The sequence below is a fragment of the Chroicocephalus ridibundus genome, chromosome 14, assembly GCF_963924245.1.
Source record: "Chroicocephalus ridibundus chromosome 14, bChrRid1.1, whole genome shotgun sequence".
NCBI lineage: Eukaryota > Metazoa > Chordata > Aves > Charadriiformes > Laridae > Chroicocephalus > Chroicocephalus ridibundus.
The window spans coordinates 1,986,337-2,013,453 of record NC_086297.1 but is presented as its reverse complement, the minus strand read 5'-3'; the positions used below and the strand labels follow the sequence as shown (position 1 = coordinate 2,013,453).

General features: G+C 57.8%; 2 protein-coding genes across 5 annotated transcripts in view; one reads left to right on the top strand and one right to left on the bottom strand.

The window, feature by feature from the left end:
• ARSG (arylsulfatase G) overlaps window positions 1-17,934 on the bottom strand; it is a 28,645-nt gene extending 10,711 nt beyond the window's left edge. Inside the window, exons 1-9 of one of the 2 annotated variants that reach the window (XM_063352317.1) lie at window positions 17,800-17,934; window positions 9,717-10,479; window positions 9,209-9,396; window positions 8,096-8,143; window positions 7,904-8,015; window positions 7,475-7,612; window positions 4,407-4,600; window positions 3,676-3,756; window positions 256-364 (exon numbers count right to left, since the gene is read on the bottom strand). In XM_063352317.1, coding sequence (XP_063208387.1) covers window positions 256-364; window positions 3,676-3,756; window positions 4,407-4,600; window positions 7,475-7,612; window positions 7,904-8,015; window positions 8,096-8,143; window positions 9,209-9,396; window positions 9,717-9,913 — 1,067 coding nt within the window. In that variant the 5' untranslated portion in view covers window positions 9,914-10,479; window positions 17,800-17,934. Of the gene's footprint in view, window positions 1-255; window positions 365-3,675; window positions 3,757-4,406; window positions 4,601-7,474; window positions 7,613-7,903; window positions 8,016-8,095; window positions 8,144-9,208; window positions 9,397-9,716; window positions 10,480-16,313; window positions 16,477-17,799 lie in introns of those variants that run through there. The other variant, XM_063352318.1, reaches the window with a different exon arrangement.
• Window positions 16,648-25,885, top strand: SLC16A6 (solute carrier family 16 member 6). Of its 3 annotated transcripts, none has more exons than XM_063352315.1 (6): window positions 16,648-16,867; window positions 18,970-19,211; window positions 19,819-19,962; window positions 20,728-20,856; window positions 21,845-22,666; window positions 23,264-25,885. In XM_063352315.1, exons 2-6 carry the CDS (start codon window positions 18,977-18,979, stop codon window positions 23,503-23,505), a joined length of 1,572 nt encoding a protein of 523 aa, XP_063208385.1. In that variant the 5' UTR covers window positions 16,648-16,867; window positions 18,970-18,976; the 3' UTR covers window positions 23,506-25,885. The 3 variants fall into 3 exon arrangements, with proteins under 3 accessions (XP_063208385.1, XP_063208386.1, XP_063208384.1); XM_063352316.1 differs by lacking the exon at window positions 16,648-16,867 and adding an exon at window positions 17,074-17,092; XM_063352314.1 differs by lacking the exon at window positions 16,648-16,867 and adding an exon at window positions 17,852-17,983.
• The last annotated feature ends 1,232 nt before the right edge of the window (window positions 25,886-27,117 follow it).

Genomic DNA, 27,117 nt, shown 5'->3' with positions numbered 1-27,117 from the left:
GGCAGGAGGCACACGGAGCCTGCTAACGCCAATCCTCCAGCCTCACAAAAAGCCCTTTCAACTCCTCTTTGCTGAAGCATTAAGTCCTACGGCCTTGGGAGAGGACAAAAGGACGGAGTCTGGCACATGGCAGGCAACAACCAGCGCGGGCAGCTCCTGCTGCCAAAATCCACATCATCACCTGGGTCCCAGCACGGGGACGGTGAATCCTTCCAAACTGCCCCGATTCCCGACGGGATGCGGCCGGGCTCCTACCTGAGCAGAGCGCGGCTCGTCCGCTTGGCAGGGATGCGGCCAGGCCAGTACGCCAGCGCCGGCACCCGGTGCCCTCCTTCCCAGGTCGTTTGCTTTGCCGAGCTCCCACCTGCAAGAGAAAAGGGCAGCGCTCAGCATCCTGCTGCCCAGGAGCTTTGCATCGACGGGAAAAACTCCTGACCCCGGAGTTTCCCTGGGAAAGGAACTACTCAGAGGCAGAGGAGGAGTAAATGACCCCAAAGGAGGGTGATTTCACTGGAGACGGAGCTGGGTCAGGGGAGGGAGAAGAGTTACAGGAGATTTTAAAAGTGGGGAAAAAGTTTGGCACTGCTTTGTGTTTCTCCTCTGCTCCAGCGAGTGACGAGAAACACGGCCAGCTGCTGGAGCTGCCACATTTCCATCCACTTTTGATGTTGAGCGAGAATACAGAGCAGGTGGGAAATGTAGGAATTTATGCCAGGGGCTGCGAACAGCCCCGTGCACCAACAGCCCCCCAGCCTGCTGCAAACCCGCTTCAGTAAAAATACCATTCTGCTGCTAACCCTCCTGCCGGCTAATTAACCTGTTCGGTTGTTTCCCTGACATCATCCAAAACGCTCTGCCCTTGGGTTTAAAAAGCAGGGCATAAAGCACGGCATGAAGCACTGCCCAGTTCCTTCCTCCACCTGGGGATGCTGAGCACCAAAACGGGGATGCTGAGCAACAAAACGAGGGTGCTGAGCAACAAAATGGGAGTACTGGGCGTCGAAACGGGTGGAAGGGTGTTAGAGAGCCTCTGCTTTGGCTGGAGCCCAAAGGGCCCCTGGCAGCCGGGGGAGGAAGGGGCTGGGAATGGGGCAAACAGAAAATCCCAACCCGATTCACCGAGCAAACTTCCCAGGCGCAGCCTTTGTCCGCCCGCCTTTCAGCGTGCGCATGGCAACGCCGCTCGCCCAAAGCCATTTCCTCCGGGCAGAGCCAAGAGAGAGGCGATGTCCCCGCTGCGGCGCAGCCACCCCACACTCCTCCGCGCCCCTGCGCCGGTCCCCATCCCAGCCCGGCCTCTCCGGCAGTCACCGCCCGGTGCCACGGCCATCTGGGCTGATCCTGCGCTCCCAAGCGATGCCGCCGTACACACACCGGAGGAGGACACGTCTGGCGCGGATGCCGCTGCGATGGCAGCACCGGGAATAGTCCAGGGAAAAGGTTTTTGACCCCGCTGCCCGTCCTGGCAGCAAGGGACAGGCACGTCCTCAATCTCTCCCACTCCCCACCCAAACTTTCGGCATTTCCCCCGATGAACATTTCTCTGGGGCCCGAAGCGGTGGGACAGGTGGGACACTGCCAGCACCGGGGTCTCTTGTGGCTATTGGAAATGTGACAGTGCCTCTAACATGCATCACGTACGGCTTAAACACCTGAAGGGTCTCCCTTCAGACATCCTAGGAAATTATAGCAATTATAGCAATTAATATCAGTCCCCATCTCATCCTGCCGGTGAGGCAGCTGCATTTCCAGGGCTTTCCCACGCGCTGTCGTGGGGTCTCCCGGAGGACAGCGGGTGGGTATTTCCCTCCAGCCACCCGAGTACCTCTGGCCGGGCAGGACGCTGGAGCTGCCTGTGAACGAGCTCACATTGACATTTTGGGCAGTAAACGGGGCTGAAACACCCCAAACCCAACCAGGGCTTTTTCTCCAGAGCAGGGACGACGCAGCCCTGCTGCTGTGGGGACCATGGAGGCTGCAGCTTTCCAGGAAAGCTGAACTGAGCGCTCCTGTGCTGGGATGAAATCCCTGGTCCCACTCCCACCATGCAGAGCAAGTCCCCGGCACAGGGACACCAGGTCTGGAGCATTCCACACCCCTGGAAAGACCCAAACCTGCCTTAATACATGGCCAGCGTCACATCCCTGAAACGCGCATCTCCACCCCAGCACCTCCCTTGCTGGGCTCTTGGCCCCGAGGTGGGAGACGGGTTTTTGGGGAGGGCTGGGAGTGGCGGGAAGGTCCCCAACCGGAGAAGGGGGGTCAGCAGGTGGGGGATGTGCTGCTCTCTCTGAGTGAGGACCGACCCCAGTGACCACCCAAAATCAATGGAAAACATCCCTGGAATTCGGGTTGGACCCTAAACGGAAACGCCAAGCTACGTGAAATGTATAGAGCCCCGCGCAGCCTGTCCCCCCCCTGCCCTCCTGCTCCTCGGAGGGCTTTTCCCCCTGGGATGGGGTGGCCGAGCATCCCGCCCACCCAGCACCCGTGCCGGCGGGTGTTTGCAGCGTTAGAGCAGCCGGCAGCAGACAGTAACGCTGGGCTGGCTTTCAAAACATCCGCGCAAGAACCGGGCGAGGGATTTCAGAAGTCATCCTTCCCGGCCGGTATTTACAGAGAGCTCGGAGAGCCCCCGCCAGCCCGACCTCCAGCCTCACGCGATCGCCGGGGCTTGGGGCTGTTTTCGCAGGGCAGCGAGATGCTGGAAAGGGGCCGTGTTTTCCTAGCTTTGTTCCTGAACGCTGGACTGCCTGTACCATCTGCTCCAGCTTGTGACCGTCGGTTGCTCAAGAGCAACCCAGGTCGTCAGCAGGGTTTGTTTACTAAAAAAAAAAAAAAAAAAAAAAAAATAATTAAGGTTACGATTTCATCTGCGGGGCCAGCCGAAGGAAGGGCTCTAGGGCTCTGGGAAGGGGAAAGCGAGCCAGCCCGGCGGCAGCGTTTGCCCAGGGAAGCGGCCAGGGTTGCATGGCCGGGGTAGGTGTCAGGAAGCGGAGGAGGGAAGAGGCGCTGCCACCCGCGGCCCCTCGGCCGCCGCTCCCCCCCCCGCTGACCCCAAGCACAGAGGGGAACCGAGCCCGGCGCGCGTTTACACTGCGTAATACAAGCAGAAGTGGGAAACGCCTGACTCATGCGTGCTTCTGGCCGCTCCGGCTGAAATAAACCCACCGAGCAGATGGCTTGGCCGGAAAAAGGAGGAAAGGCAGAAAAAAAAACCCAACCCCAAAAAAACCCACCCCAACAACAAAACGGTGGAGAGAAAGAAAAGCAAAGTCCCACGGCGCAGGGCTGGGAGGGCTGGGGGGTGCTCTGCTCCGGGCGGGACGGGGCTGGGGGCTGCGAGACCTTGCCGGAGCCCACGGCCCCCGTGCTCGGATGGTTAGAGCATCCCATCTCCAAAACCAGCAGCCACTCGCCTCGAGCTCCGGGGTAATGGAGACTCGGGGGGGGCAGCTCCCCCCAGCAGCAGTTTTAGCGTTAAACTTGACCGTTTCAAAGACAAAACTTATTCTGGGGTGTCTTCAAGGTGACACAGCCCAGGGCAGCAGCCAGCGGAAAGGCTGGGGGGTGAAATGCTCCCCACGTCCCCCGCCATGGGCAATGGAGGGTTTTGTGGAGCAGCCCCCCCTGCACCCCGAGGGCCAGGGAGCGTCCCCCACGCAGCCAGGTTACCTCGCTGCCGCTGCCAGGCCCCCACGAACGGCCCCAGGCGTCCCGCCAGGTCACACTTCTGCGCCCAGGGACCGTTGTCACCTGCAAGAGAAAGAAATGTCCCCATGAGCGACACCAGGACCGGGGGGCACCTCTGCAGTGGGGGGCGAGCAAGGACAAGTGACCCCTCCATCCCTCCTTCCCATCCCTGTGACGATTTCCCACATTAGCAAGAGCAGTGGGTTTGTTTCTTTTTATTTCTAAAAGTTTATTTTCAAGGGCCAGGGCTGCCCGAGTCCCGGGTGAGGGGCTGGAGTGGAGCTGGGGTGCGGGGGGGGGACGGCTGCCACCAGCTTTGGGCGCTAATAAGCGGTGGAGCAGTTCCTGTCGTCAGGAGCAAGACATCCTCATTAGGGAGGCTGCTCAGCGAGAGCGGATTTGGGCTTCTTAATGAATGAGGATTTGTGGTTTAATTAGGCACAGCCCTGCCGGTTCAGCCCCGTGGCCGGAGCGGGGTGGTGGGGTGGGCACCCAGCTGAGTGGCCGCGGTAGCCCAGGACCCCCGTCCCCACGATGTGGCAGCCCCGGCCAGCTCGGCCGCGGCTGCTGATCGCTCCCCATCCACAGAACAGCTGGGAGCATCCAGGGCTGGGGACAAACACGGGTCCTGCCCCCCACCACCCACGCACGCCCGGTGCCAGTGTCGCCACCGGCGTCATTCCCAGCCACTGCAGCCGTTTTTCCTGCTGTACCTGCGAACCACAGGAGCGTGTTGCCCTTTCCGTGGCTGTCGGCGACCTGCTTTATCCGTCCCACCAGGGCATCCATCTCGCTCAGGGAAGCTCCGTAGATGCCCCTGCCCGAGGCGGGGGGCGGCGGGGGGACCCCCAGTGGGACGTGCATATGGGCCAGCGCCAGGTAGAGGAAGAAGGGGCGTCCGCTGTCGCTGCGCAGGGAAGAGGGGGATCGTGTTCAGCCGGGTCGAGGAAGGGGAAGGTGGCGGCAGAAGGTCACCAGGGTGGTGGCACTGGGGACACAGAGCGGTGGCCTTTCCTCCCAGGAGCCCTGCAGCCACCCCTGCCTCTGCCGCAGCTCCCAGGGGAAAAACCATCCTGTGCGCATCGCTCAGCTGCAAACCCTCCGGGGACCCTCTCCCCTCGCAGGGGGGATGCTTGGCCCATCGTGAGCCACTCCCCCCCTGCTCCTGCTTAATCCTCTCCCCTTTGCCCACTGTCCTCCCATTTGGGATGAACTTGTCCCTTCCTCCATCTCCCGGTGTCCCCGCAGCCAGCGGCGTGCCAGCCGTCAGCCAAACACCCGACGTCGGTGCACCCCTGGCACCCACCCACCTCCCTCCCCTCTCTCACGGGGCCCGTTTTGGCCCTTCCTCCCCCTCCCCAGTGAGTGCTCGGTCCCCGCTGGGGATTTTAGCCAAGGATGAGCAGCAGAGGGATGCCCACGCCGACCCCGAGCAGCCCCAGACAGGGACCGTGGCACGTTCGCTCGCCGCGCGCTGCCCCGCTGCCTGTTTGCTTTTAAATCATCAGAGGACATGTCCTGTTTTCTTGTTTACGGCTATATTTATCCCCTCCAGCGAGGCCCGCTCTTCCTCAGGGACCTCGGAGGGGAAGGGTGGGATGGCGAGCGACGGGGAGGGGCCGGATCCCGGGGACGTGCCCCAGCCCGCGCACGCCCCCGGCTCCGGCCGCCCCATCGCTGCCTCCAGAAAGCTTTGGGGGCCCTTCCGACATGCGTTTCGACATTTCCTTCCTTTACCCGTCACCCACCTGGGGATGGAAAATGAGTAAATCCCATCCCGCCCGGAGCTGCCGCATCCTTCCCCGGTGGCGCTGGATGCCCTTGAAGGGCTGTGTCCCCTGTCACCCTGCCCAGCCCCTGCAGGGTGAGGGGGGTCAGGGGGCGCTGATGCATCCCTTGCAAGTCGCTGCTGAAAAAGACTACACAGCGCCTTTCCTTTTGGGATGTCAAAGATCCTGGAGCGGGGAACGCTGCTTCCCCCGGCACGCATCCCACCGGGAGCACCGGGTGGACTCCAGCATCCAGACAGACTCATGACCACGGCGCTCCCGCTTTCTTTTCACATCGACATTTCAGAATTTTCCCGAAAATTGAGCAAACATTTAATCAATAACTTAAGACAAACGTCCCTGACTTTTGCTCCCACGTTCACTCTAAGTGTCCCGAACAGAGCCAAGTCCCGCTGCCACAAATTGCTCAACCTTGACACGACTGGTTAAAAAAACACCGAGATGGCAAATCCAGTGTTCTTTTGTTGCCCCATAACGGATGAGTCAGGCAGAGGAAAACTGGAATAAGCCATCAAAGAGAAGGAGAGAAAAGGCAGGCACCTGCTTAATCCTGTTCTCCATGAACGCAGATAACCCCAAAAACACTACTGGGAATTTAAAGGTTTTTCCTACTAACCCAGAGCTCACCCGCTTGGTTTCACAGCCTGACAGCATCCTCGCAGCCCGCAGGGAGGGATGGCGGCTGCCCTGCAGCCCGCGGCCCGGTGCCCTCCAGCCCCGTGCCCTCCAGCCCCGTTACAGGCACGCACCCCAACCGCGCGGCCCGGCCACGCTGCGGCCGATTCTTGGTACCCAAAGGGGATAAACTACAGGTATTTTGTGCACAAAACAGTACCCAGGCTTATAAGGAGCCATTTCCGCACAGGCTGCTCCCTGCCCAGCCCTTTGTTTGCCCCCGAAACCTCTCCTCAAGCGCACCCACAGGACCCCCCCGCCATGACCCTTCCCTGGGTCTGTGTTATCCCTGGATGCAGGTGCGGGATGGGCTCTGACGGCTGCCCGGCAGCGCATCCCCTCCTCGCGCTGCAGGGAGGCGTTTTGCAAAGTCACAGCTCATAATCCGCCGATAATAGGGATTAAAATTACACAACCCATCAGCAGGGCTGCGGGCTCGTTGTCTCGGAGGAGCCGCTTTGCCCCTCGGGAAGAGCACGCCCGGGCTCCTCGTGTCCCCGCACGGCTGGGGACAGCAGGCCCTGAAGCCCAGGGTCCAGCAGTTTATCCCCAAAATGGAGCAAACCCCATGGACAGGGTGGGTTTAAACACCCCCGGGTGCTGTCCTGGTCCCAACGCCGGAGCTGCCGTGGGCACCAGCTGCCACCAGCACCCCACCGCCTGCCAGAGCCACCCTGTGCCACCGCAAAGACGGAGGGATGGAGGACAGAGGGATGGCAGCGTTTCCCTCCCTGTCTGCCATCCCCACTAGCCCGGATCTCGCTGCGCGTTGCCCCCGGGAAGGAGGCACAGCCCAGATCAAAGGCTTGGACTTTCCTTGTAAATGGTGGTTTTAAACACACACTCCTTTAGAGGAGACGCACCCGAAGGCTTCCACAGCAAGCCCTGCAGGACACAGGTGACAGCCTCGGTGGCTTCTCCCTTCCGCAGTGGACTGGGAAGCCAAGCCATGGAGCCCCCAGATCTGCTCCCCAAAACCACGGGGCAACACCTGTCCCCCCCAGCATCACACCAACACCAGCCCCCGCCGGGCTCCCAGCTGGAGCTGCTTGGCTTTATCCACCCTGCAGCATCCGCTGCGGGACGGGCACGGCCTGAGCCTTGCAGATCCCGATCCAACAGCCAGATCCTGCTCTCGCACGCGGCAGAGCTCGAGGACAAACCAGCTGTGGCGGGAAGCAGCCACGAAACCCCTCTGGCTCCGCAGGCCGGGGGAAACAGCCCTGGGGACATCCCGCGGCAGGAGCAGAAGACGCTTGTGGTGACCCAAGAGCTCTGCCAGCGAAGGGGATGGGGGACGGGGGGTGGCACCTCACCTGGCCTGCCGGATGAACCGCGCTGCCTCCTCCGCGTAGCGCGCTGCCAGGCTGCTGAGGTTGACGGGCTGCTGGACGATGGCGAGGTTCTCGAAGAGAGGAAGGGCCACCTCCGTGTAACAGTCCTTCCTCGCCACCCTGCCGGGAAGAAGCCATCCCACGCTCATCACCGGCACGGGGACCGGTGTGGCAGCAGGCGCGGAGCCCGGCTGGTCTCCTGGCTTCGCGGAGAGGTGCAGCCGAGGTGGGGAGCAAAAAGGGAACGATGCTCTGGGGACCGACCCACCCCCCCGACCTGCACCCTGCTGCGGGGTCCGTGGGGGGAAAAAGCGGGTGCACAGGGAATAGGGGGAGGTGACCACAGCAAAGGGCAGCTCTCGGGGCTGGGGGTCCCGGTGACAGCACTCAATGCCCCCCGCGCCCCCGTACCTGGCAGCTGCGCCGTGCCACGGGCAGGGTGGGCAGGGCGGCAAGTTGTAGCCGGGGGTGTCCGTGCAGCCCATGTCATGGCTATAGGGGATCCCAAAGTAGTAGTCGAAGCCTGAAGGGCAAGCGAGGGTGTTGGCGGGGACAAGGTGGTCGTGGGACACTCGGTTCGTCCCCCCCGGCACAGCCCCTTACCGCGGAAGCTGGGGTGATGGCGGCTGTGGTGTCCCAGGTGCCACTTGCCTGTGTGGAAGCCACAGAACATCATTTCAGAGGTTAACGCAGCTACAGCTGCCACCGGCCATCCCCCATGAGGTGCCCGCAGCGCCGGGGGCTTTCATCTAGCAACAAGAAAGGCGACTTGTTTGTGCTGGCCGCGTTATCAGAACGCCTTTTCTTTTTTTTTTGCAGAAACTCAGAAAAAATGCGTAAGGTATCTCGTGCCTGTGCAAACCGACCGTCTCCAGCCTTAAAAGGCTCTTTCACGCGTTTGTGTTCAGACGAGACGACTTTGTAACCCCTCTCAAACAACCAGCTTCATTCTCTGACCTCCGGCACGCGCTTGCTCCCACCGAATGCGCTGAACGGAGAGGGAGAACGGCAAAAACTAACGGGGAACGCAGCAACCAAGGCTCTTCCGCCAGCACAACGTGCACTAGCAACAGCAGCTGCAGGTGCGAAGGGCTCGCTGCCAGCGGGGTCTCTGCAGAAGGGGGTCCTGCAGTGACCGGAGGGTGCCCAAAGCCACGGGGCCAGCGGCACCCACTGTCCCGACCAGTACCAGTGGCATCACACCAGTATGGGATGCGGGAGGGCAGACCTGCTCTGCACCATCACATTTGCTAAGGAAAACCTGGTGCATTCCTTATGAGGTGAAGCAATTAGAGCCTAAATGGAGAATAGGCAATATCGTATGATTGAAAATCAAGATTTTAAGCTTTGAGGTGCAAAATCTCTCCCACATGATCATAGAATCATAGAACAGTTCAGGTTGGAAGGGACCTTAGAGATCATCTAGTCTCACCCCGCTGCCATGGGCAGGGACACCTCCCACCACCTCATCCAGCCTGGCCTCGAACCCCTCTGGGGATGGGGCACTGACAACTTCCCTGGGCAACCTGTTCCAGCGCCTCGCCACCTTTAGACTTTAGATTTTAGACTTTTTAGATCCTTTAGACTTTCCTTTAATTACCGGCTTTTCACCTAACAACCCGCGGTACCTCCTCCGCAGGGGAGGGACATGGGCATCTTTGTCCCCCCACCGCTGTCTCCCCTCCCCGGAGGCCCCCGCGGCCCGGCAGGCGTTACCTATAGCCCCCGTGCTGTACCCAGCCTCCCGCAGGACCTCGGCCAGGGTGGTCTCGTTCAGGGGGAGGCCGCCGACCGATGTGACGGCGAAGTTGTGGGTCACCCCGTTGCGCGCCCCGAGGCGCCCGGTGAGCAGAGAGGCGCGGGATGGGGAGCAAGTGGAGGCAGCCGAGTGGAAATCCACGAACCTAGGAAACAAAAGGACCCTTCACTCGCAAGCCCCTGCGTGGTCTAACGCTGCCCTGTCCCCCCCTGCTCCCCTGCATGTGTCCCCTTCTGCCCCAGGGATGAGGGTCTGGGGCGGGGGACGAAGCTCACAGGTCCCAGTAGGATGGATGGACCTGCACCCCGCGGCGCTGAGCTCTGGGTGCCCCCCCCCATGCACCCAAAACCACATCAGTGAAACCCCCTCTGCCTGCCGGTCCCCGCAGGAGTGAAACCCCCTTTGCTGCAGGACAGAGTGACCAGGGACGCTTGGAGAGGGTGGGGGAGCGGGGACAGACATTACCTTGTCCCTTCGGCTGCCAACTCATCCAAATGCGGGGTCTCCTTCGTCTCCGCCCAGTTGGCCCCAAGATCCCCCCAGCCCACGTCATCCGCCAGAATGACGATAAAGTTGGGCTGCCCGTAGGCTGCTCGGGGAGCCGAGAGCCCCGCCAGCGCCGCGGCGAGCACTAGCACCACCCGCGGGGAGGGGGTCCCCATGGTGCCACACGTCCCCTCCCACCCGCGCCGGGCCACCGGCAGCTTCGTCTTCCCTAAACTCCCTCTGCTGCGTCCCCACGGACGCAGCTGAGCTCTCCACGGGCCCTCGCAGCGATGCCAACGTCCCCTCCTTGCTGCCCCCGCGGGGCCGGGGGGTCTCGGTTCGCTCCCTTGGCTGCCGACCGAGCTGCAACCTCTCCTCCGCCTTTCACACCCAGGCACAGCCGATATTCCTGAAACATGCGCCAGCAAAGGTGTTATTCTTAGAAGTCAAAAACACCCTTTGAAGTCACTGTCACCCTATTTTTAACTTTCCTTCCTTCCTGGTAAATATCTAATTAGACACCAAACCAAAGCGGTATTTTTCCCTCCAGAAGCGTGCTCGAGCTGCGGCTCCTCTCCCCTCGCCGCAGCTGGGGGGATGTTCGCATCCGACAAACAGCTCTTTCCCTGGAGACCTGCTCCTCGGAAGCGCTGGCCACCCTTGTTTCAGGCAGATGAATAACGGCCGTGGCTCTGCTGGTGACTCTCAGACCGTCCTTCACCTCGCACGGTGACAGCATCCCCTGTGCGAGAGACACCAGACGCAATCAGGACCTGCCGGAGCCCCCCTGCACCCCAGCCCGGGGCAGAACAGCTTATCCACACGCCGAGACTTTGCCTTTGAAATTGCATTTTTTGCTGCCCGGCTCAAGATGGCTCAACTGGGAAGGCCTGGGAACACAAGCGCCCCTTTCCCGCATCCATGGCCGGGGCCGGGCTGGTTTCCCGCGGTGCTGGCACCCCCGGGGAGCCGCTCTCGCCTTCCCCCCCGAGCGCTGCGGGGCGCACAGCACCACGGGGAGGGGGAAAGGTGCAGGGCTTGCCTTCGTCTGTAACAACTGACAAGTTTCTAAAGCTCCTTTTTCAAATTTAGTCCTGCTCACGCCCCCCCACCGCTGCCGGGCGGCCAGGGCAGGGGACAGAGCCCCTGCGGGCAGCAGCCCCCGCTGCCGGCCATGGGGCACCGGGAAGGAGCAGAAATGCAGAAATCCAGGCAAACTCAGAAGGCAATAAACCCCAGAAACACCTGGGCTTACGGGATTAAGGCTGTACAGTTCATTAGGGCAGGATGAGGCTTCCAGTGGTGGAGGGGTTCAGGGACAAACACCCCACAGAGCGGTGGCAGAGACGGAGCCCTGAAACACAACATCTTGAGCACAGCGCTACGGCCAAAGGGAGATGAGCTGCAGAGATCCGCCAAAACCCTGCCAAACCTCGCGTGAGGAGCTCTGCTCTGGCTGCGCGGATGGTGTGGGACCTGTCCCCGGGTGGGGACAGCCAGGCGACCAGGGGCACCCAGCTGGGACGTCCCCCGTTGGCACCAGCAGCCTTGGGGGAGGAACGCGCCATGGAGGACACAGCTCCCATGGGATGGTCAACACAGCCAAGCAGGAAAATAATCATGAAGACAAACCAGGAGGGCGAGGAGAGGGAATATTGGGAATACTGGAAAATTCAAGAGGAAAAGGTGACAGGAGGAGGTGGGAGAGGGAATATGATGAGCCCCATCTGTAGGCCAAGAGGTTTGTAGCTGGCAAAGCAAATTATTCCCAGGTTTCGCCGTTCACATCTTTAAAAGCTTTGGGCTGTCACTCAGATGAGCAGCGTCAGGACTCTCGGCGTAGCACTGCAGTGATCAGGGCTGTGACTCCATTCATAATTCATAGCCCAGAGCATCAATTTATGAACTTCCATCCGAGGGCCTCGAAGCTCTCGGTACATTAATTAAGGGGGGCAGGATGCGGTGGGTCCGTGCGCTGAGCCGTGGCTGAGGCTGCTTGAAAGGAGCAGCCCTGCTTGGGTCCAACACCCCGCGCTGGGGCTGAGCCCCGTCGGACCGAGGAAAGCACGGACTTGGGCGGAACAGCACGGATTAACCCGGGCACGGCCCAGCCCCGTCTCAGCCCTCTGGCTCTCCGCAGGGCGATGGAGCGGGAGATCGCCCAGCACCGGAATTGGGTTTTGGGGAAAAATAAAGGGACAAAGTTCAGCTGAGCCCCACAAAACCATCCCAGCTGAGCCATGCCTGAGGCGGGTGGTGCTCACCCTTTCCAGGAAGCCACACCACATAATCCTACCCTTTGGATCCCGTCCTGTCCCCAGGGGGTGGCCCTGAACCGCACAATGTGCCTTGGGGACCCCCATCACCACCTGCAGCCACCCAGGAAAGCCCAGCAGAACCCAAGGGAGCCGAACCCACGTTCGCCCACAAACCTCTGCGCTTTCCATTTGCTCTGGGGAGGGACACCAGGATGACACGGCCAACAAAAACAATCCAACCCGTTTTCAGAGGACACACTCTTCTCTCTGAATTACAGGGGAAAGTCACCCAGGGCTGAAATTTATGCATTAGCGTCAGGCGAAACTTCTTGATCTCTGATGCTCAGAGGCCATTTGAAGGAGAGGTGGAACACAGCCCGCGGAAGGTGGGATGTGCTGGCGCGGCTCTTGCCAGGCTCCTGCAGAACCGTCCTCATCCACAGCGGATGCACGGCGGAGCACGAGGCTGCCATCTTATAACTATTTTTGCCAAAATAATAAATGACTCAGAAGAGATTCCCCCAGACTGCCTATGGTTGTTGCGGCACCTTGTTTCGTGCCAAGCAGGAAATGCTGCACCGGTGGTTCCAGCCCCATGAGCTGCCTGGGCAGAATCTCATCCAAGAACCAAGGCTTCTGGAGAACCGGCACCGGCACCGCGCTCCTCACCGCGATGGGCTGTGGGCACCGGCTTCGCTCGGGCTGGACCCTGTGCACCCGGGCTTCGTGGCACAATTAAATAAATAAAATACAGTGCATTTTTGCAAGCCAGACAAGGCGGTTTGCAGAAAGACAAGGGATAAGTCGAAACCAGATAAACCAGTTTAGAAAAGCCCCAAAGCCTCTTCAACCAGTGCTGCTCGGGGCTGGTCCCAGGGCAGGGGAGATGCCTCCTGGCCTCGGGGATGCCACCACGGGCCATGCCACCACCGAGTGGCCACAGCCCAGCGCTGGGAGTATCTGTCATGTATTCATTACACATTAACCAGAAGTTTACAAATCTTGGGGCCAGCACGATCATTTTCACATTTTTCACATTCTTTCACATTTTCACGCCTGCCTGGAGAGCAAAGCAGCAGCCGGAGCCCAGAAAAACCTGCCGCCCTTTGAAGCACGGCCGGCTGTGCCGAGCCGTCCCCTGCCAGCACCCGGGGCTCGCACCCCACCCGGGGCGTCACAGCTCTCATCTCCGGCCCAAACCCGCGCCGCCGGCCCTGCTCTCCTGCCGAAAGCCTCGGCAGGCATCCCTGTCCCGGCTGCCAGGAGCGGGGAGATAAGGACACACAGCAGGGGATGGGAAATTCAAACCGGAGCAGGCACCCGCTGTTATCCCCGCAGCACCCTGGGGGCTCCCAGCGTCACCCCTCCTGCCAGCTGGGGTCAGGGAAACTGAGGCAGGCAGGCAGAAGCCATCACTCGAGCTGTGTGCTGACCCCACGCTGCCGAGTGACGCTGGATGGGGACATGTCCCCATGGCATGGCCCGCGGCACTGACCCCAACCCCAGCGGGGACCCACAGCCTGGAGGGGATGGACGGTGGCACATCCCGGCAGGCGCAGCTGAAAACAGAAAAACAGAAAAAAAAAATCCTCCTTTTGTTTCCAAACTAACCACGCACAGATTTTTATTTTCGATTTGAGCACAGCAACGGGCAGCAGGTGCCTCCTGAGGGCTTTTTCCGTGGGGCAGAGGGTGGACAAGCTCTGCATCTGCCCCGTTAGGACTCCTCGGTCCCAGCATGTTTACCAGCAAAGCTCCATTCCCGGTACAACTGTCCTGACAATGCTCTGAACAGAGTCAAGACTTTATTCCAGGAAAAGGTTTTCTACTGGAATAGTTTATACTAGTTCCCCTAACAGAATAAGCAGCACCGACAAAAACATACTTCTGCAGATTTACTAGGATTTCTGCCAGCTCCTGAGACAGGAGAATGTTTTTCACCCATCTAACTGCTAGGTCTTTCAGAAAAAACATTACACATGCCGAGCAGGGCTGGGCGAACCCCAGCAGAATAAATGAACTGGAAGTCCCTGACCCATCCGGCGGCGGAGAGCGGGGGCCCGCGCTCCCTTTCTGTTTGCAGCCTGCCCTGTTTTCCAGCTCCCGGCTGATTTATGCCCGCTGACGGGACGCTCGCTCTCCTTCGCTATGGTTTACAGAGCCCTCAAACACCGGCCACGCACCCGGGCTGGGAACGGTGCAAAAGTTCTCGGGAAGACGGAGAAGAAGGACCTGGTGTAAGTCGCTGCCAGGCACGGGACGGACCCACGTCGGATGTGTCGGGGCAAAGCGTCCCAGCCAGACGTGGCCAAACCCTCTCCGAGGGAAAACCCCCCTGAAATGGGCAAACGACATGGGGGGAAAAAGCATTTCAGAGCAGAGCTGCAAAGCGCTGGGCCAGAGAGGCTGCAGCCCCCAGCCATCAGCCCCGTCCCTCCCACGGGCCCCCTCCGGCCCCACATCGCTCCCCAAAGCCTTATCGGAAAGCCCAAAGGAAAGGAACGAGAAGGTGAAGCAGAGACAGATGCAAAGTACTGACAAGAAATACCAAGGAGTAAATCGCCTTTGTTTTTTCATGCCAAAGATATTTGCATTCTTATTTCTCCCCTGGAGGCACAAACCTCTTTTGTTGTCCCATAACCACTTGCACTGTCGCTGCCAGAAAGAATTACAGCTCGGGGAGGGTGACCCATTCTCAAGAAAAAGCTTGTGTAACGGGATATGGGCTCTTTGAGGCCAGACAAGGTGGTCGCCTTTTAATCCGTACCCAGGAAAGGCATAACCCCTCGGAGGAAGGGGTTTCCCATGGGACAGGGCGATACGGGGCTCCCCAAGGACACACAGGACACAGTCCCCATCGCTCCCCATGGCCCAGCACCTGGATTTTAGCTGTTTTAGGACAGGACTGCGAGGGGTGAAGCTTCCAAAACCTCCCTGTGAGGACAAGAGCACCAGTGGCTTGCTGGAGGCAGCGGCCGTTGGACCAGCATTGCCATGAGAAACCAGCGGCAGCTTTCTCCAAGTTACCAAGCAAAAGCAATAACTAATTTTCCTGGTTTGTCAGAAGTCGGCAGAATTTCACTCCCGCTGCCCGCTACCCTTACCTGCGCCACCCCAATTCCAACTCCTATTGTGAACAAAAAAAGAAGAAAAAAATGAACCCACGAGAAGGGACTCCTGCCAAATCAAACGTGGCAGCCCTTGCTGGTGGGTGAGGCACCGAAGGAACATTTTAACCCGGGTAGTTTTTCCAGGGGTACGAACCAGGATCGACAGGTTGCACTTTGACCCAGTGAACGGCGGTGAGGTCCCGGGCCAGCGCGGGAGGGCAGGTGAGGAGGGGACTGGTCACCCCCCCCAACTCCGAGCCCTCTGCTATTACCTGTGGGCAACAGTCCCTCGCCCACGAGCAACGGTGCGAGGCTCCGAAACTTCCCCAGCAAAGTCCGTCCGCACCCAGCACATCGTCACCAGTACCGGGATGCAGTGGCACAGCGAGCCGGGAAACACAGCGCTGTCAGTGTTCTCCCTCTGTTTTTCCCATTTCAGGGAAATTTAGGGGAAACCCTAAAGAGCTCATCGCTTTAGCTCCATCCTCCTTTGCCAGGCACTGCTGGGAAGGACCCGTGCCCCGTGCTCTCTGTGACAGATGTCTGACTCCCCCTGCTCCTTTCCTCCCTCATCCATATACGTGGTTAGTCGGTCTCGCCTGCTTCCAGTTTGACTCAAAAATCCCTACTTTTTAAGTTCCCTACATAAAGGAAGCGTTTTCCCCTAAAAATGCAACACGCACTGTGTGCAATACTGGAGCACAGAGGGACAAGCACACGTCAGCGTCCTCAGAAATGGTGTGCAGGACTTCGGCATGTGCTCAGCCCCGTCCCAGTTGCTCCTGTTCCGTCCCAGTTGCTCCTGTCCCATCCCCAGCACCTCACATGGCGAACGGGACCGCAGCCAGCCTGACCCCGGGATGCTCCCGGTACATCATCAGCGCTGCATCCCGACCCGAGACGGTCGCGGCACTGCATCCCACTGCTGCGGGGCGAGGCGGAGGGAAGCCGGTGTCCGGATCCTGGCCACGCTGCCCAAAAAAAGGGCCTAAAGCGTGCGGGGGACACCCTTTGCTTTCCCCCCCCCCCCCGCCCCCCCGCCCAAATTTGCACCACCTCATCCCTTTTCCCATCAGGAGATCGAGGCCTTTTCTGCAAACGACGGGCTTCAAAACTTCGGCACCAAACCGGAGCGGGCTCCGAGAGCCCCCGCCGTGAGGTGGGGGGGGACGGGGGACGCCGCCAAACCCGCCCGCGGCGCCGCTCACCGAGGGCAGCGCCGGCAGCACGGGCGGGGGGGAGGGCTCACCCCCATCATCCCTTTGCACAGGCCGAGTTTTTGTCCCCCGCCGACCCCGGGAGAAAACGGCGCCCACCCCCGCCGCGCCGAACCGGCGGGGACCCAGCGCCGCTCCAGCCGCGGCCGCCCCCGCACCGGGGGGGAGCCCGGACCGCTCCGGCAGGTGCCGGTCCCGGCGGGGGAAGGCGGGGGGAGGGCGGGGGGGCTGGCAGTAGGACCGGAGGGGGGGTGTCCGCCCACCCCCCCGCCGGCAGCACCGCCCCTCCCCGCACACGCGGTGCCGGCGCTGGGGCGAGCCGGGCCCAGCGCGCACATGGCGCTGCGGAGCCGCCGGCGGAGACCGGCTCCAGCCGGTATATAAAGGGCTGGGAGCGAGCGCCGAGCAGCCGCCGCCGCGGGCAGCGGGGAGCAGCAGCGGCCGGAGGCCGGCGGGCAGCGGGGCCGCCTCCTCTCGCCGCCCCGGGTCGCCCAGCCCCGGCCATGGGCAGCCCCTAGCCCCGCCGCAGCAGCCAGCGCCGCCCGGTGAGTGGGCTCCCACCCGGGGACTGGGGAGGGGGAAGGTGTGTGGGGGGGCTTTGTTCGCTTTTTTTTTTGTTTTTTTTTTGTTTTTTTTTTTTAATTTTTTTTTTAATTATTATTATTTTTCCTGCCTTTTTGCTTCCCTCCCCTTTTTTTTCCGCATCCTTTTATTTTTAGCTGGCGGCGCCCGCCGAGGAGCCGGTGCGGCGGTGGCGATGCAGAAATCAGGTCTGAAATGTTCGGAAAGTGATGCAGGGAAACGGGGGGGGGGGGGGAGTAGGGGCGGCCGCGCCGGGCCCCTGAGCTCTGGCATTTTAATTTTTATTTCCCCCCCCATCGTAATTTTTATCTTTTTAAATGCACATAATGTACGCCAAGGTTTGTGGCTTGGTTGTTGTTTTTTTTTTGGTTTTTTTTTTTTTCCGCTTCTAAACAGCGTGCTTCCTTCTAATCTAATCTCCCCCATGCCTTGTGCAGTGACACAGGAATTCATTGCAGCCCCGGTGCCTCTCTCGAAGAGGGGGGTGGGTGGTGGTGGGTATCCAGGCACTTCCCACAAACTTTGGGCAGAGGCTCAACTCCCGCCTGGGCACACGGCGGTGGTCCTGCCTGTGCCCCCCCCGACCCCCCCGGGCTGCCCCTCGTCCCCGTCCCCCCCCCCCGGGCTGCAGCAGAGCCTGGGCGCAGGCAGCACCGGAGGGATGCAGGAGCCCACGCCTCGCTCCATCCCTCGGCCCCGCAGGGAGCACCCACCATGCAGCACCGCAGAGGGGTCCGCGGGGGGGGGTGTGTGTGTGTGAGCTGAGACACCCCCCTGCCCCTTTTAGGGCATCCCTCGGGTGGGTCCCTGCATCCCCCCCGCCCCAGCCAGGCTCCCGCGGGGCCGCTCACGGGTCCCCGGTGGGCGCCGGTGGCCACCGGGAACGCGCACGCACTCGCCTGCTGCCGCTCCGTGGGAAGTTCCCCGGTGGGCTGGGGGGAGCGCGGCCGGAGCCGCCGGGGCTTCCTCCGCCGAGAAAGTGGTGCCGATGAGCTGGAGGAGAAAATGGAGGAGGGAAATGCCTGGTGGCTGCCGGGGACGGCGGCGCGGGGAGGAAACGCCGCCCGCAAGAGCCGCAGGTTCGGGCTGTGCCCGGGACGGGGCGGGCGCGGGGCCGGGGGCAGCCCGCGGGGCGGGGGGCCGGCAGCCCGCGGGGCGGTAGCCCACGGCCACCTCGCGGTCCCCTGCCGGGGTGGCCGCTGGGCCCAACCCCGGGACTGTGTCCCGTCCTTCCCCTCCTCCCCGCGCAGGTGTGGCAGTGCTCGAGTATGGCGAGGAGCGGGACAAAAACTGTCCCCACGGCCCCCGGGTGACACGGGGCAGGGATGAAGAGACCCCCTCGTGCCTTAGGGGGGGCTCCCTGGAGCCCCCCGGCAGCCCTTGGGGGCTTCAGCCTTCTCCTGCCCTGGGGGGTGACCCCCGAGGGCTGCAGGGGACAGCACGGGGAGCTGGTGGCAGCAGGGGTGTCCCCACCCCCTGTTGTCAGGCTGCAGCCCTGGAGCAGCCATTTTGGGGAACGGGCAGGTTCCTGAGGAGTTACCGTCACCCCGAGGGCCAGCGGCCCCTGGAGGGGTTTAGGACGCTGCAGGGTGCGATGGTGAGTTGTGGGGTTGACCAACCCTGCAGCAAATGGGTGACACCAAGGTGTCACCGGCCACCCTGTACCAGGCAGGAGGGTGCGGCGGGGAGGATGGGCGCTCCTGGGGAGTTCCTGCGGCTCCGCCAGCCCGCGCTGGGTCCTGTGGCGGATCCTGCACAAGCTGCATCCATCCACCCCCGCGCACCAAAACAGAGATGACAGCTCCCGGGCGCTGGGGTTTGCAGATGGGAACAGCTCACCCGGCCGCCGAACGGAGAGTGCTTGTCCTGGGCTCAAAGGGCACCAGCAGAAACGAGCCCGGGCGGTCACAGAGGCAGAAACTTCAGCCCAACTCCTGCATTTAATCCCTCGGCAGCACAGGGACCGGCTGGCGGTGCCTTAGGGATGCTACAGTTGCCAGGCCGTGCTTCTTTCAGCAAAATTCATCTTAAACTGATGCCTGGCTCTTTCTCCCCTCTTTTCCAGATCAAAAATGACGGTCAAAGCTGTAAAAATGCCGTGCACCGCTCCAAATGTTTATACTAAAGTGCCTGACGGAGGATGGGGTTGGACAGTTGCTTTTGCTTTCTTCTTTGTGGAAGCTCTAACGTACGGCATTATAAAATCGTTTGGTGTCTTCTTTAATGACCTGATGGAAAGCTTTGACGAAACCAACAGCAGGATATCCTGGATAATATCCATATGTGTGTTTGTACAGACCTTCACAGGTAAGAGGAGCAGGTGTTTGGCGTGTGTGCGAGGGGCAGTCGTGCTGCTGACCCAGCGTACGAGGACCTGGGACTTCTGTGTGTCTAATAGCTCCGCTGTAAGTGACAGCCATAGAGCCCAGGTGCTGCGTGCTCCTGAAAGACCAAGAAATGTCTGTCTCAGGCCTTTGAGCCCCAACTCATGTCCTTCTGCGTGGTACAAGGACACGGTCCGTGTCACTGAGCCTGGCCCAGCCTCATCAGCAAGGGGTGAAAACCAGAGTTTTGTAAGCTAACTTTGTAGTGAAAAGGATCAGAAATAACTTGAGCCTCGCTGAAATCCACGGTGTCTGTGGATGTTGCTGCAGGTCTGTCCCAGGCTGCCACGTGCCCACCTCAGTCTCTTCTGATGTTTTTATTTTAGCACATCCTAAATGCTGTGAGCTGTGCAGAGCTCCAAGGATGGCTGTGGGGTGACACTCTACTGCATGAGGCCAACTAGCAGGGGAGGTGGCATGTCTCTGGGACATGGGCAGGGGTACGAGAAGAGCCTCTGAAGGAGATGGTAGCTGGTGAAGCTGCTGACTTGGGTGTTGACCATGGCTCTCTTCCTCTCCCACCCATCCAGCTCCGCTGTCGACGGTCCTCAGCAATCGCTTCGGCCACCGCTTCGTGGTGATGGCCGGAGGGGTGCTGATCAGCACTGGCATGGTCACCGCCTCCTTCGCCCGTACTGTTGTGGACATGTATGTCACCATCGGCATCATCTCTGGTGAGTCGTCCTGTTCCCATACCTTCCGAATGCTTCGCTCGCTCCTGCAGCTTCCTGCAAGCGTGGCTCTGGCCTGGGGGGTTTTACGTGCCTGGACACGGGGAGTGCTTGGGAAATGCTGCTGCCCCTTCTGGGCTGAGCTCACCCTCTGGTGGAGGTGGTGACCTGGGCTCGAGGCTTGACTTTCTGCCCCGTGTCACCCTGGGGACCACCTTGGGACTTGGTCCTGCAGACCACTGCGCTAGCGCAGCTGCACTGATTGCTTCCGATTGACGGGGATCGCTGGGGAGATAAAAGCTGTTCATGGGGTCAAATCCTCTAACCTCTCCTCTATCTCGTCTTTTTTTTTTTTTTTCCTTCTTCTTTCTGGTACTTTCCCCCTCTCCCACCTGGCCTGGGTGTCCTGCTCGCATCCGTGGCCAGGAGCTTGCCTCGCTTAGGGGAGCGACTCAAAGTCTTTAAGCAGATGAGGTCCTCAAAGTGGACCCCGCTGGCTGCTGGGGAACAGAAGGCATTATCTAGCAGGTTTGGGAGGTTGGGTCTCTTGTTTTTTGTCTTTTCATTCTTTTTTTCTTTTCCCCCCTCCAATGTTAAAAAAAAATAACATTCTGGTTTCCCCAATGATTTTCTTCCAGGGTGACTTGCCGAGTTGGCCGAAATGATACTGTAATCTCGCCACCGGGAAACCTGACTTAACGTGTTCTCGCATCGGTGTTTCCCCCTCCTTTACTTGTTGTTATGGCAATTTTTGGCATTTATTCACAGGCCTTGGATACTGCCTCTCTTTCCTACCGACTGTCACCATTTTATCACAGTATTTTGACAAAAGACGTTCGCTGGTCACAGCAGTGGCATCTACAGGGGAATGTTTTGCTGTCTTCTCCTTTGCACCAGGTACAGTGCCCGAATGCCGCGAGTCCCTACCCGCACGCCTAAAGCACGGCACTGCTCCCGCCCTTTCCCCGAGCAAATGGGAGCCAAAAGCCATCGATACCGGGTGCTTGCGGCTCTTCCCATGAGCGAAAGCCCACGGGTGGTTGCTCACATGCCCGTGGCACTCCCGCCCTGCAGGCAGGGTTACATGTAATCCTAGAGACGGGTCTGAGGATGGCTGAGCTCTCCCAGCATCGCCTGCCAGAGCGGGACGTGCCTCGCTGATACGCAGCCCGCTGGGCTCCCTATATAGATCTTGCAGGCTAAAAATAAGACCGAGAAACTTCAGCTATTTAAAACACAAGGCAGTACACAGCACTGCTCCTAAAGGTTAGTGGGCTCGTGCTCAGCACGGGCTGCCAAACCCCTCCAGCCTTACGGGGACCTGTCCCCAGGCAGCACATCCCTGTCACCGCCTGTCCCCTGCAGTTCAGGTGGTCTTCTGCTCTCCACGCTGTCAGCCTGTAGCCGTTGCAAAGCTGCTCTGATTGCAAATGAAGGCTTGTAATTAAGCAGTGACATGCACCTTTGGGGAGAGCTAAGAGACTTCCTCTAGTAGCTGGTTTCAGGGTGGGGTCAGCAGAGAGAGGAAACTCCAACGTTGAGTTCGCTCCCATTCACTAAAAATAACACCACCTTCGTTCTCGCGCATCCCAAAGTCGCTGGGACCTCAAAAGCGGCTACCTAGAGGATGGCTTCCGCTAGCCAGATGTTAAATGCAACTTCTGGCTCTGGTCTGGTGCAGCTGATGGGAGGAACGTGGGCGCCAGACCCCTGGGTGGCCCTGGGCAGGAGGGAGCCCTGCTCAGCCCCTGCAAGAGCCGAGGGCTTGGGACCCTCCGGTGGTGAAGCTTCAGTTACTTCCCTAGCCATAAATTCAAAGAGCTTCTTGGCGTAACTACAGGCTTTTCTAGTTACACTTTCTTCCTCTTCTGCCCTCTTCCCCCAGCGATTACTGCTCTGAAGGAGCAGATTGGCTGGAGATACAGCCTCCTTTCTGTGGGGGTGCTGCAGCTGAGCATCGTCATCTGCGGATCGCTGCTGAGACCCATTGTCATCAAGGAGCAAGAAGAAGTGAAAGCACAGCCTCCAGAAGAGCCCGCGGAGACAAAGTACATGCTTGAAAATGAGCAAACACGCACCTCAATAGAGTCCATAGACTCAGGAGTAGAAATAACTACCTCACCCAGCAATGTGCCTGGAAAAACCAAAGCAGAGCCGAAAAGTGAAGAACCAAAGGAACACGTACAGATCCTTGTTGAAAATAACAGCACCCCACCAGAACCAAAAACCAAACTACTGGACTTTTCTGTGATGAGAGACTATAGCTTTATCTGTTATGCATTCTTTGGCCTGTTCGCTACCCTGGGCTTCTTCGCTCCCTCCCTCTACATCATTCCCCTGAGCCTCAGCCTTGGCATCGGCAAAGACCACTCTGCGTACATACTGTCTGCCATGGCCATCGCAGAGGTCTTTGGAAGAATTTCAGCTGGCTGGGTTCTCAACAAAAAGCCTATCCGCAAGATCTACATCGAACTCATCTGCGTTGTTCTGCTCTCTGTAGCGTTGTTTGCCTTCCCTTTTGCCTCTGAATTCTGGGGCTTGATGACATGTAGCGTATTTTTTGGGTTCATGCTGGGAACGGTAGCGGGCACCCATATTCCCCTCCTGGCAGAAGACGACGTGGTTGGCATCGCAAAGATGTCTTCTGCGGCTGGAGTCTACGTCTTCATTCAAAGCTTAGCTGGGTTGGCCGGACCACCCCTTGCAGGTAACTCTAAAACTTTCATCTTGTATTTTTTTGGTATGTTTGACAGCCAGTCTCTGTCTAGAAAGCGTTCTGGCAGCCCTAAGCATAGTACTACCCGAAAAGCCCTGCAACTAGTATTAGGAGGCTCTCGGAGCCAGAAGACTGCTGCAATGCAGCTCTGCAGAGCCCCACCGATGAGGCAGCCTCCACCGAGGAACCTCAGAGGGAAGGAAAACACTGCAGTGCTCCCCTGCTCCTGTTAGAAACCCAGAACTGGCATCACCTCAGGCTCTAGCGAACGGCAGAGACGAATCGCTCTCGCTGTGCGTGTGTTTCTGCCGCACCCTGCGGAAAGGTGAAGTCTCTACTGTAATAAATGGATGCATCTCGGGCTTAGCGTCCCTGCGGTGCCCAAAGGGTTCCTGACTTGCCTGAAGACGACACTACACACCCCCGAACACGATGCTTTTACTTTAAGGTCACATCTGTTTGCCACTGAGTATCTTCTGGTTACAAATAAAAAGGTGCAGCGGTACCAGGATTAAAAATCCTGTAGGAGGGATGGATGGGCGAGGGAGACTCGGTTCTGGCTAACTGCTGTAAATGTGTTTTCCGTAGGTGTCTTAGTGGATACGACACAGAACTACAGCTCAGCCTTTTACTCCTGCGCTGCTGGCATGGTCCTGGGTGCCGTGTTCCTGGCCCTGGTGAGACCCTGCAAGGCCGGGCTGTGCCAGCGCCAGCAGCAGCGCGCGGAGGAGAGCGCGCCCGAGGTCCTACCAGACCTCCCAGATGACTTTATTGAAATGGATATCGGAAAAGCAGAAAATTCAGGAAAAGGCTGTGACGGCGTGGCATAAAAAAAAAAAGGCAAACCAACCTGCTCCTCCTCCATCTAATGTACTCGGCGTAAGACTGGGGAAAACATCAGCTCTGCTCCACGTTTTAAAACTACATTCTAAAGGGAATGTGAAATTTTAAATGTGAACAGTTGCTACCAACAACTTTTTTTTTTATTATTATTAGGAAGAACTTTTTTTAACCAACAACGGAAAGCTCCACAGAAAATATGGATAGCCACATAAGAATAACTTCTGTCTAGCATGAAGATGTGATGCGCACTCCTGCTTTCCTGATAACAAACGTAGGTAAAGGTTCAGCTCATCCCAGGAAAACTGAGAACAGCAACAGCAAGAGCAGCTCAGCCTCTGGCTGTCCTCACCCACCCCCTGCCGCAAATTCCACGCAGTCAAGAAACCGGTGACACGAGCTGGAGACGAGCATTTTGTACGCCACCAGTAGCCAACCGAATCCTCTTCGGGAAGAGTATGGACTCGCGTTTTCGATGTGAGGAGGAGGCTAGGCTAGACAGCTGACTTAAACCATTGCTAGTGTTCTTCTAATTAACTTGAACATCACAAATGCTGGGAAATCGGAGGCTCCGTATGTCTTTATGGCCAGTCATTACTGCACGTATTTCATGAGATCATTTTTCTCCTCCCGACTGGTATCCTCATAACTGTTTTCTATTGATAGTCAGATCTGACGTACTGTTTCTAATTTAACTAGTATTTATTAATTTATTCTAAGATTGTTAACGGAGGTTAGCTTAAATAACAGGAGAGGAAAAACGATCTTTTGCATAACGGAAAGCTGTCTTTACATCAAATCCCTATCTTGTATTGCTAGCTTGTGAAATTGTTGGGGAAACTTAATCTTACAGCATAGAGTGTAGCTGTTTTTAATAGGTAGGTCTTAGGTAACCCAGTTTTTATTTTAAAAGGAAAAAAAAAATAATAAACTACAGATCCAGCATCTCTTTCCATAAGGCCTCAGCTGGTGTCAGCGGACCCAGCTCGGCTGCTGTAACCAGCCCACCCCACAGGGAGGATTTGGCCCAGTATGTCTTAATGTACCCAAACCCTTCCCTTACTGGTGCACAAGAAACCTCTGCCGCATCCCGGGGTGAGCGTGGAACCCCCACGTTACCCGGCCCCTGGGAGCCATACCCCCTTTCCCGGCTCCCCCAAAGTCCGCAAAAGGCTTCTTTTATTTTTTATGTGTGTGTTTTTTTGTTGTGTGTGGTTTTTTTTTTTTAGCTGCTGACTTCAGTGAGCAATGATCTGGAGTCTGTGCACAGCCACGGCGTGAAGGGAGTGACAAAAGACACCACCCTCGCTCTTCGTTTAGTCTTAATGGGAGAGATCCCCACTCGCGGTGACACAAGCTTGCTCACCCCACCTATATGCATCCTAACGCCTCTAGGCAACTCAGGGGGACAAATACAACAAGTCTGTTTTGGTTTGGGGGCGGGGAAAAAAAAAACCAAACCCAAACCAACGTTTCTGTGTATTTAAGTGGAAGTGGCATCACGCATTAACTGCTAACGCTGACCTGTCTGTATTTTACCAGCCATAGAAATGTGGGACAATCTTTTCAAAAAAACAAAACAAACAAACAACAAAAACCCAACAACCCTCTTTCTGGGAAGGTGCTTGATTTGTTTTTTTCTGTCTTAGATGTCCAAAAAAAAAAAAAAAAAGATAGAAAACCAGGCACTCTTGCAACCAAGTGGCTAGAGCAATTCATCCTCACTGCCCGGGACCTGCGGTCTCGCGTCCTTCCTCTGCCTCAGCACTTTATCACGGCCAGCAGAACCTCGCTGCGTTGCACCCAGGACTGGAAGACCCCTTACAGACAACTAGAGTTTTGTGAAATCAGTGAGTAAATGAACAAATAACGATGTTGCATTAAGATGTACTTCTTTTTTTTTATTTATTGTTAATTTATGATACTTCAAGCATTTTGGTAAATGTTCTGTAGACTATAATTGTAAGATTATCGAAGTCTTTGTGATACGAGACCTCACTACAGCACTTTGCTATTACAACTCTGCTTGGAAGTGGAATAAGGCCTCCAGGTTTTGCGTGTGTGTGGAAGCTCCCTGCTCTGCAGATTTGCGAGGTTCTACTGTAATTTAACTTTTTTTTTTTTATACCACGATTTCCAGTACAGATCCAATAATACGTTTGTCACTGACCTCACAGTACGTTTCTGTTCCTGTCTGTGTCGCGGCACGAGCAGGGGAGCGAGTGCGAATGTGTGTGTGCGGGAGCCCCAGAAGCAGGCTTTAATGCGTTCAACGCGGGATTTACTGATTTGTTTGTAACGTACCTAGTGGACTCTGGAAATACTCTAAAACACTGAGTTTTGCAATAAACTTTTTTTTTGTTTTTTTTGGGGGTTTGGTTTTGTGTGTTTTTTTTTTTTCTTCAATAAAGACAAGGAAGGCGCTTCCCTCCTCTCCCTCTGTGCCATCCCCGGGACCGGCCTGGGCCACCCTTGGCCCCGTGGGGTGGTGGCAGGATCCGGCTGCCGCTTGCCCTCCCCGCGGGGCTCCCGCCAGCCTGGCCGTCACACGCCGCTTCCTCAGCCCCGAGGAGCGTGTTTACCCTGCGAATTGGGCAATCCCCGCGTTCTTTTAAAGGAGTTGCTTGGAAGCTGGTGGCTTAGTGCTGACCTCGAGGGTCCTCTCGTAAACCCTTACCCGGGGAGGGCTGATTAGGAGGAGCCTTTTCTTCTGCTGAGTGGGAACGGAACTGGTGGCACTTTGGAACATTCTCCTCGCGTCTTCAAGAAGCAGTGCAATCATGTAATTATTTTATCATCTCGGAATTGCAGAATACTTTCTCCGTGCCAGGCTAGGCAGCTCATGTATCAGAAATCAAGCTACTAAATAGCAGGGTAGTCCCAGTGAAGGGCAATTTTCTCTCCCTCAAACTTCATGTCTTTTTACACCAGCTGAGATACGCCCTTCCCTCCTTAGCCCCTAACTTTTGTATCGCCAAACCCTCCGAGGAGAAACGCAGCTTAATCCCAAACATCAATGCACGTATCAGGTTTGCAGATGAACCACTTGAAGGAATCATCACGCCACTGATACGTAATTAAGTGCAATTTGTTTTCATTCCTGTTGCAAAAGTCCGAGAACAGAGGTGATGGCGCATGCAAGTGGCGCAGACTTAACGCAAATACCAAAGTCCTGGGAAGCTAATCTGTCTCCAAATTTGACTCTGGCTCAATTACAGCAGTGAACAAACACTATTTGCAACAACTTCCTCAAAAACAACCCCAGAGAAAAAAAAAAGAAAAGCATTACAAAGGCTGCACACTGTTCGCATAAATAAAAGCACATAAAACTGCAATGCTATCAGATCTCTCCCGGTGCAGAAACAATTTTGAGTCATTTTTCCCACCTGGTTTAAATTAATTGCCCACGACCTCCTCTGTTACCCTGGTACAAAGGCGTCAAGGCCGGAACAGAATAGGATAAGAATACTTATTTTTATTCAGTAGCATCGTATATCTACTTTGTCCCAGTAAATCAGAGGACAACGTGGGGCAGAACTCACTTCTGCAAGCCTCGGTATTCCTCTCAAAAGTGGTTGACTAAACTCTGGCAGTCAATGAGG

Excerpts from the sequence above, each read along its gene's own strand:
- SLC16A6 (XM_063352314.1), top strand. The coding sequence starts at position 17,910 with ATGGAGGAGGGAAATGCCTGGTGGCTGCCGGGGACGGCGGCGCGGGGA. Across the intron at positions 20,857-21,844 it reads TGTCTTCTCCTTTGCACCAG|CGATTACTGCTCTGAAGGAG; the intron begins GTACAGTGCCCG and ends CTCTTCCCCCAG. Across the intron at positions 22,667-23,263 it reads GGCCGGACCACCCCTTGCAG|GTGTCTTAGTGGATACGACA; the intron begins GTAACTCTAAAA and ends TGTTTTCCGTAG.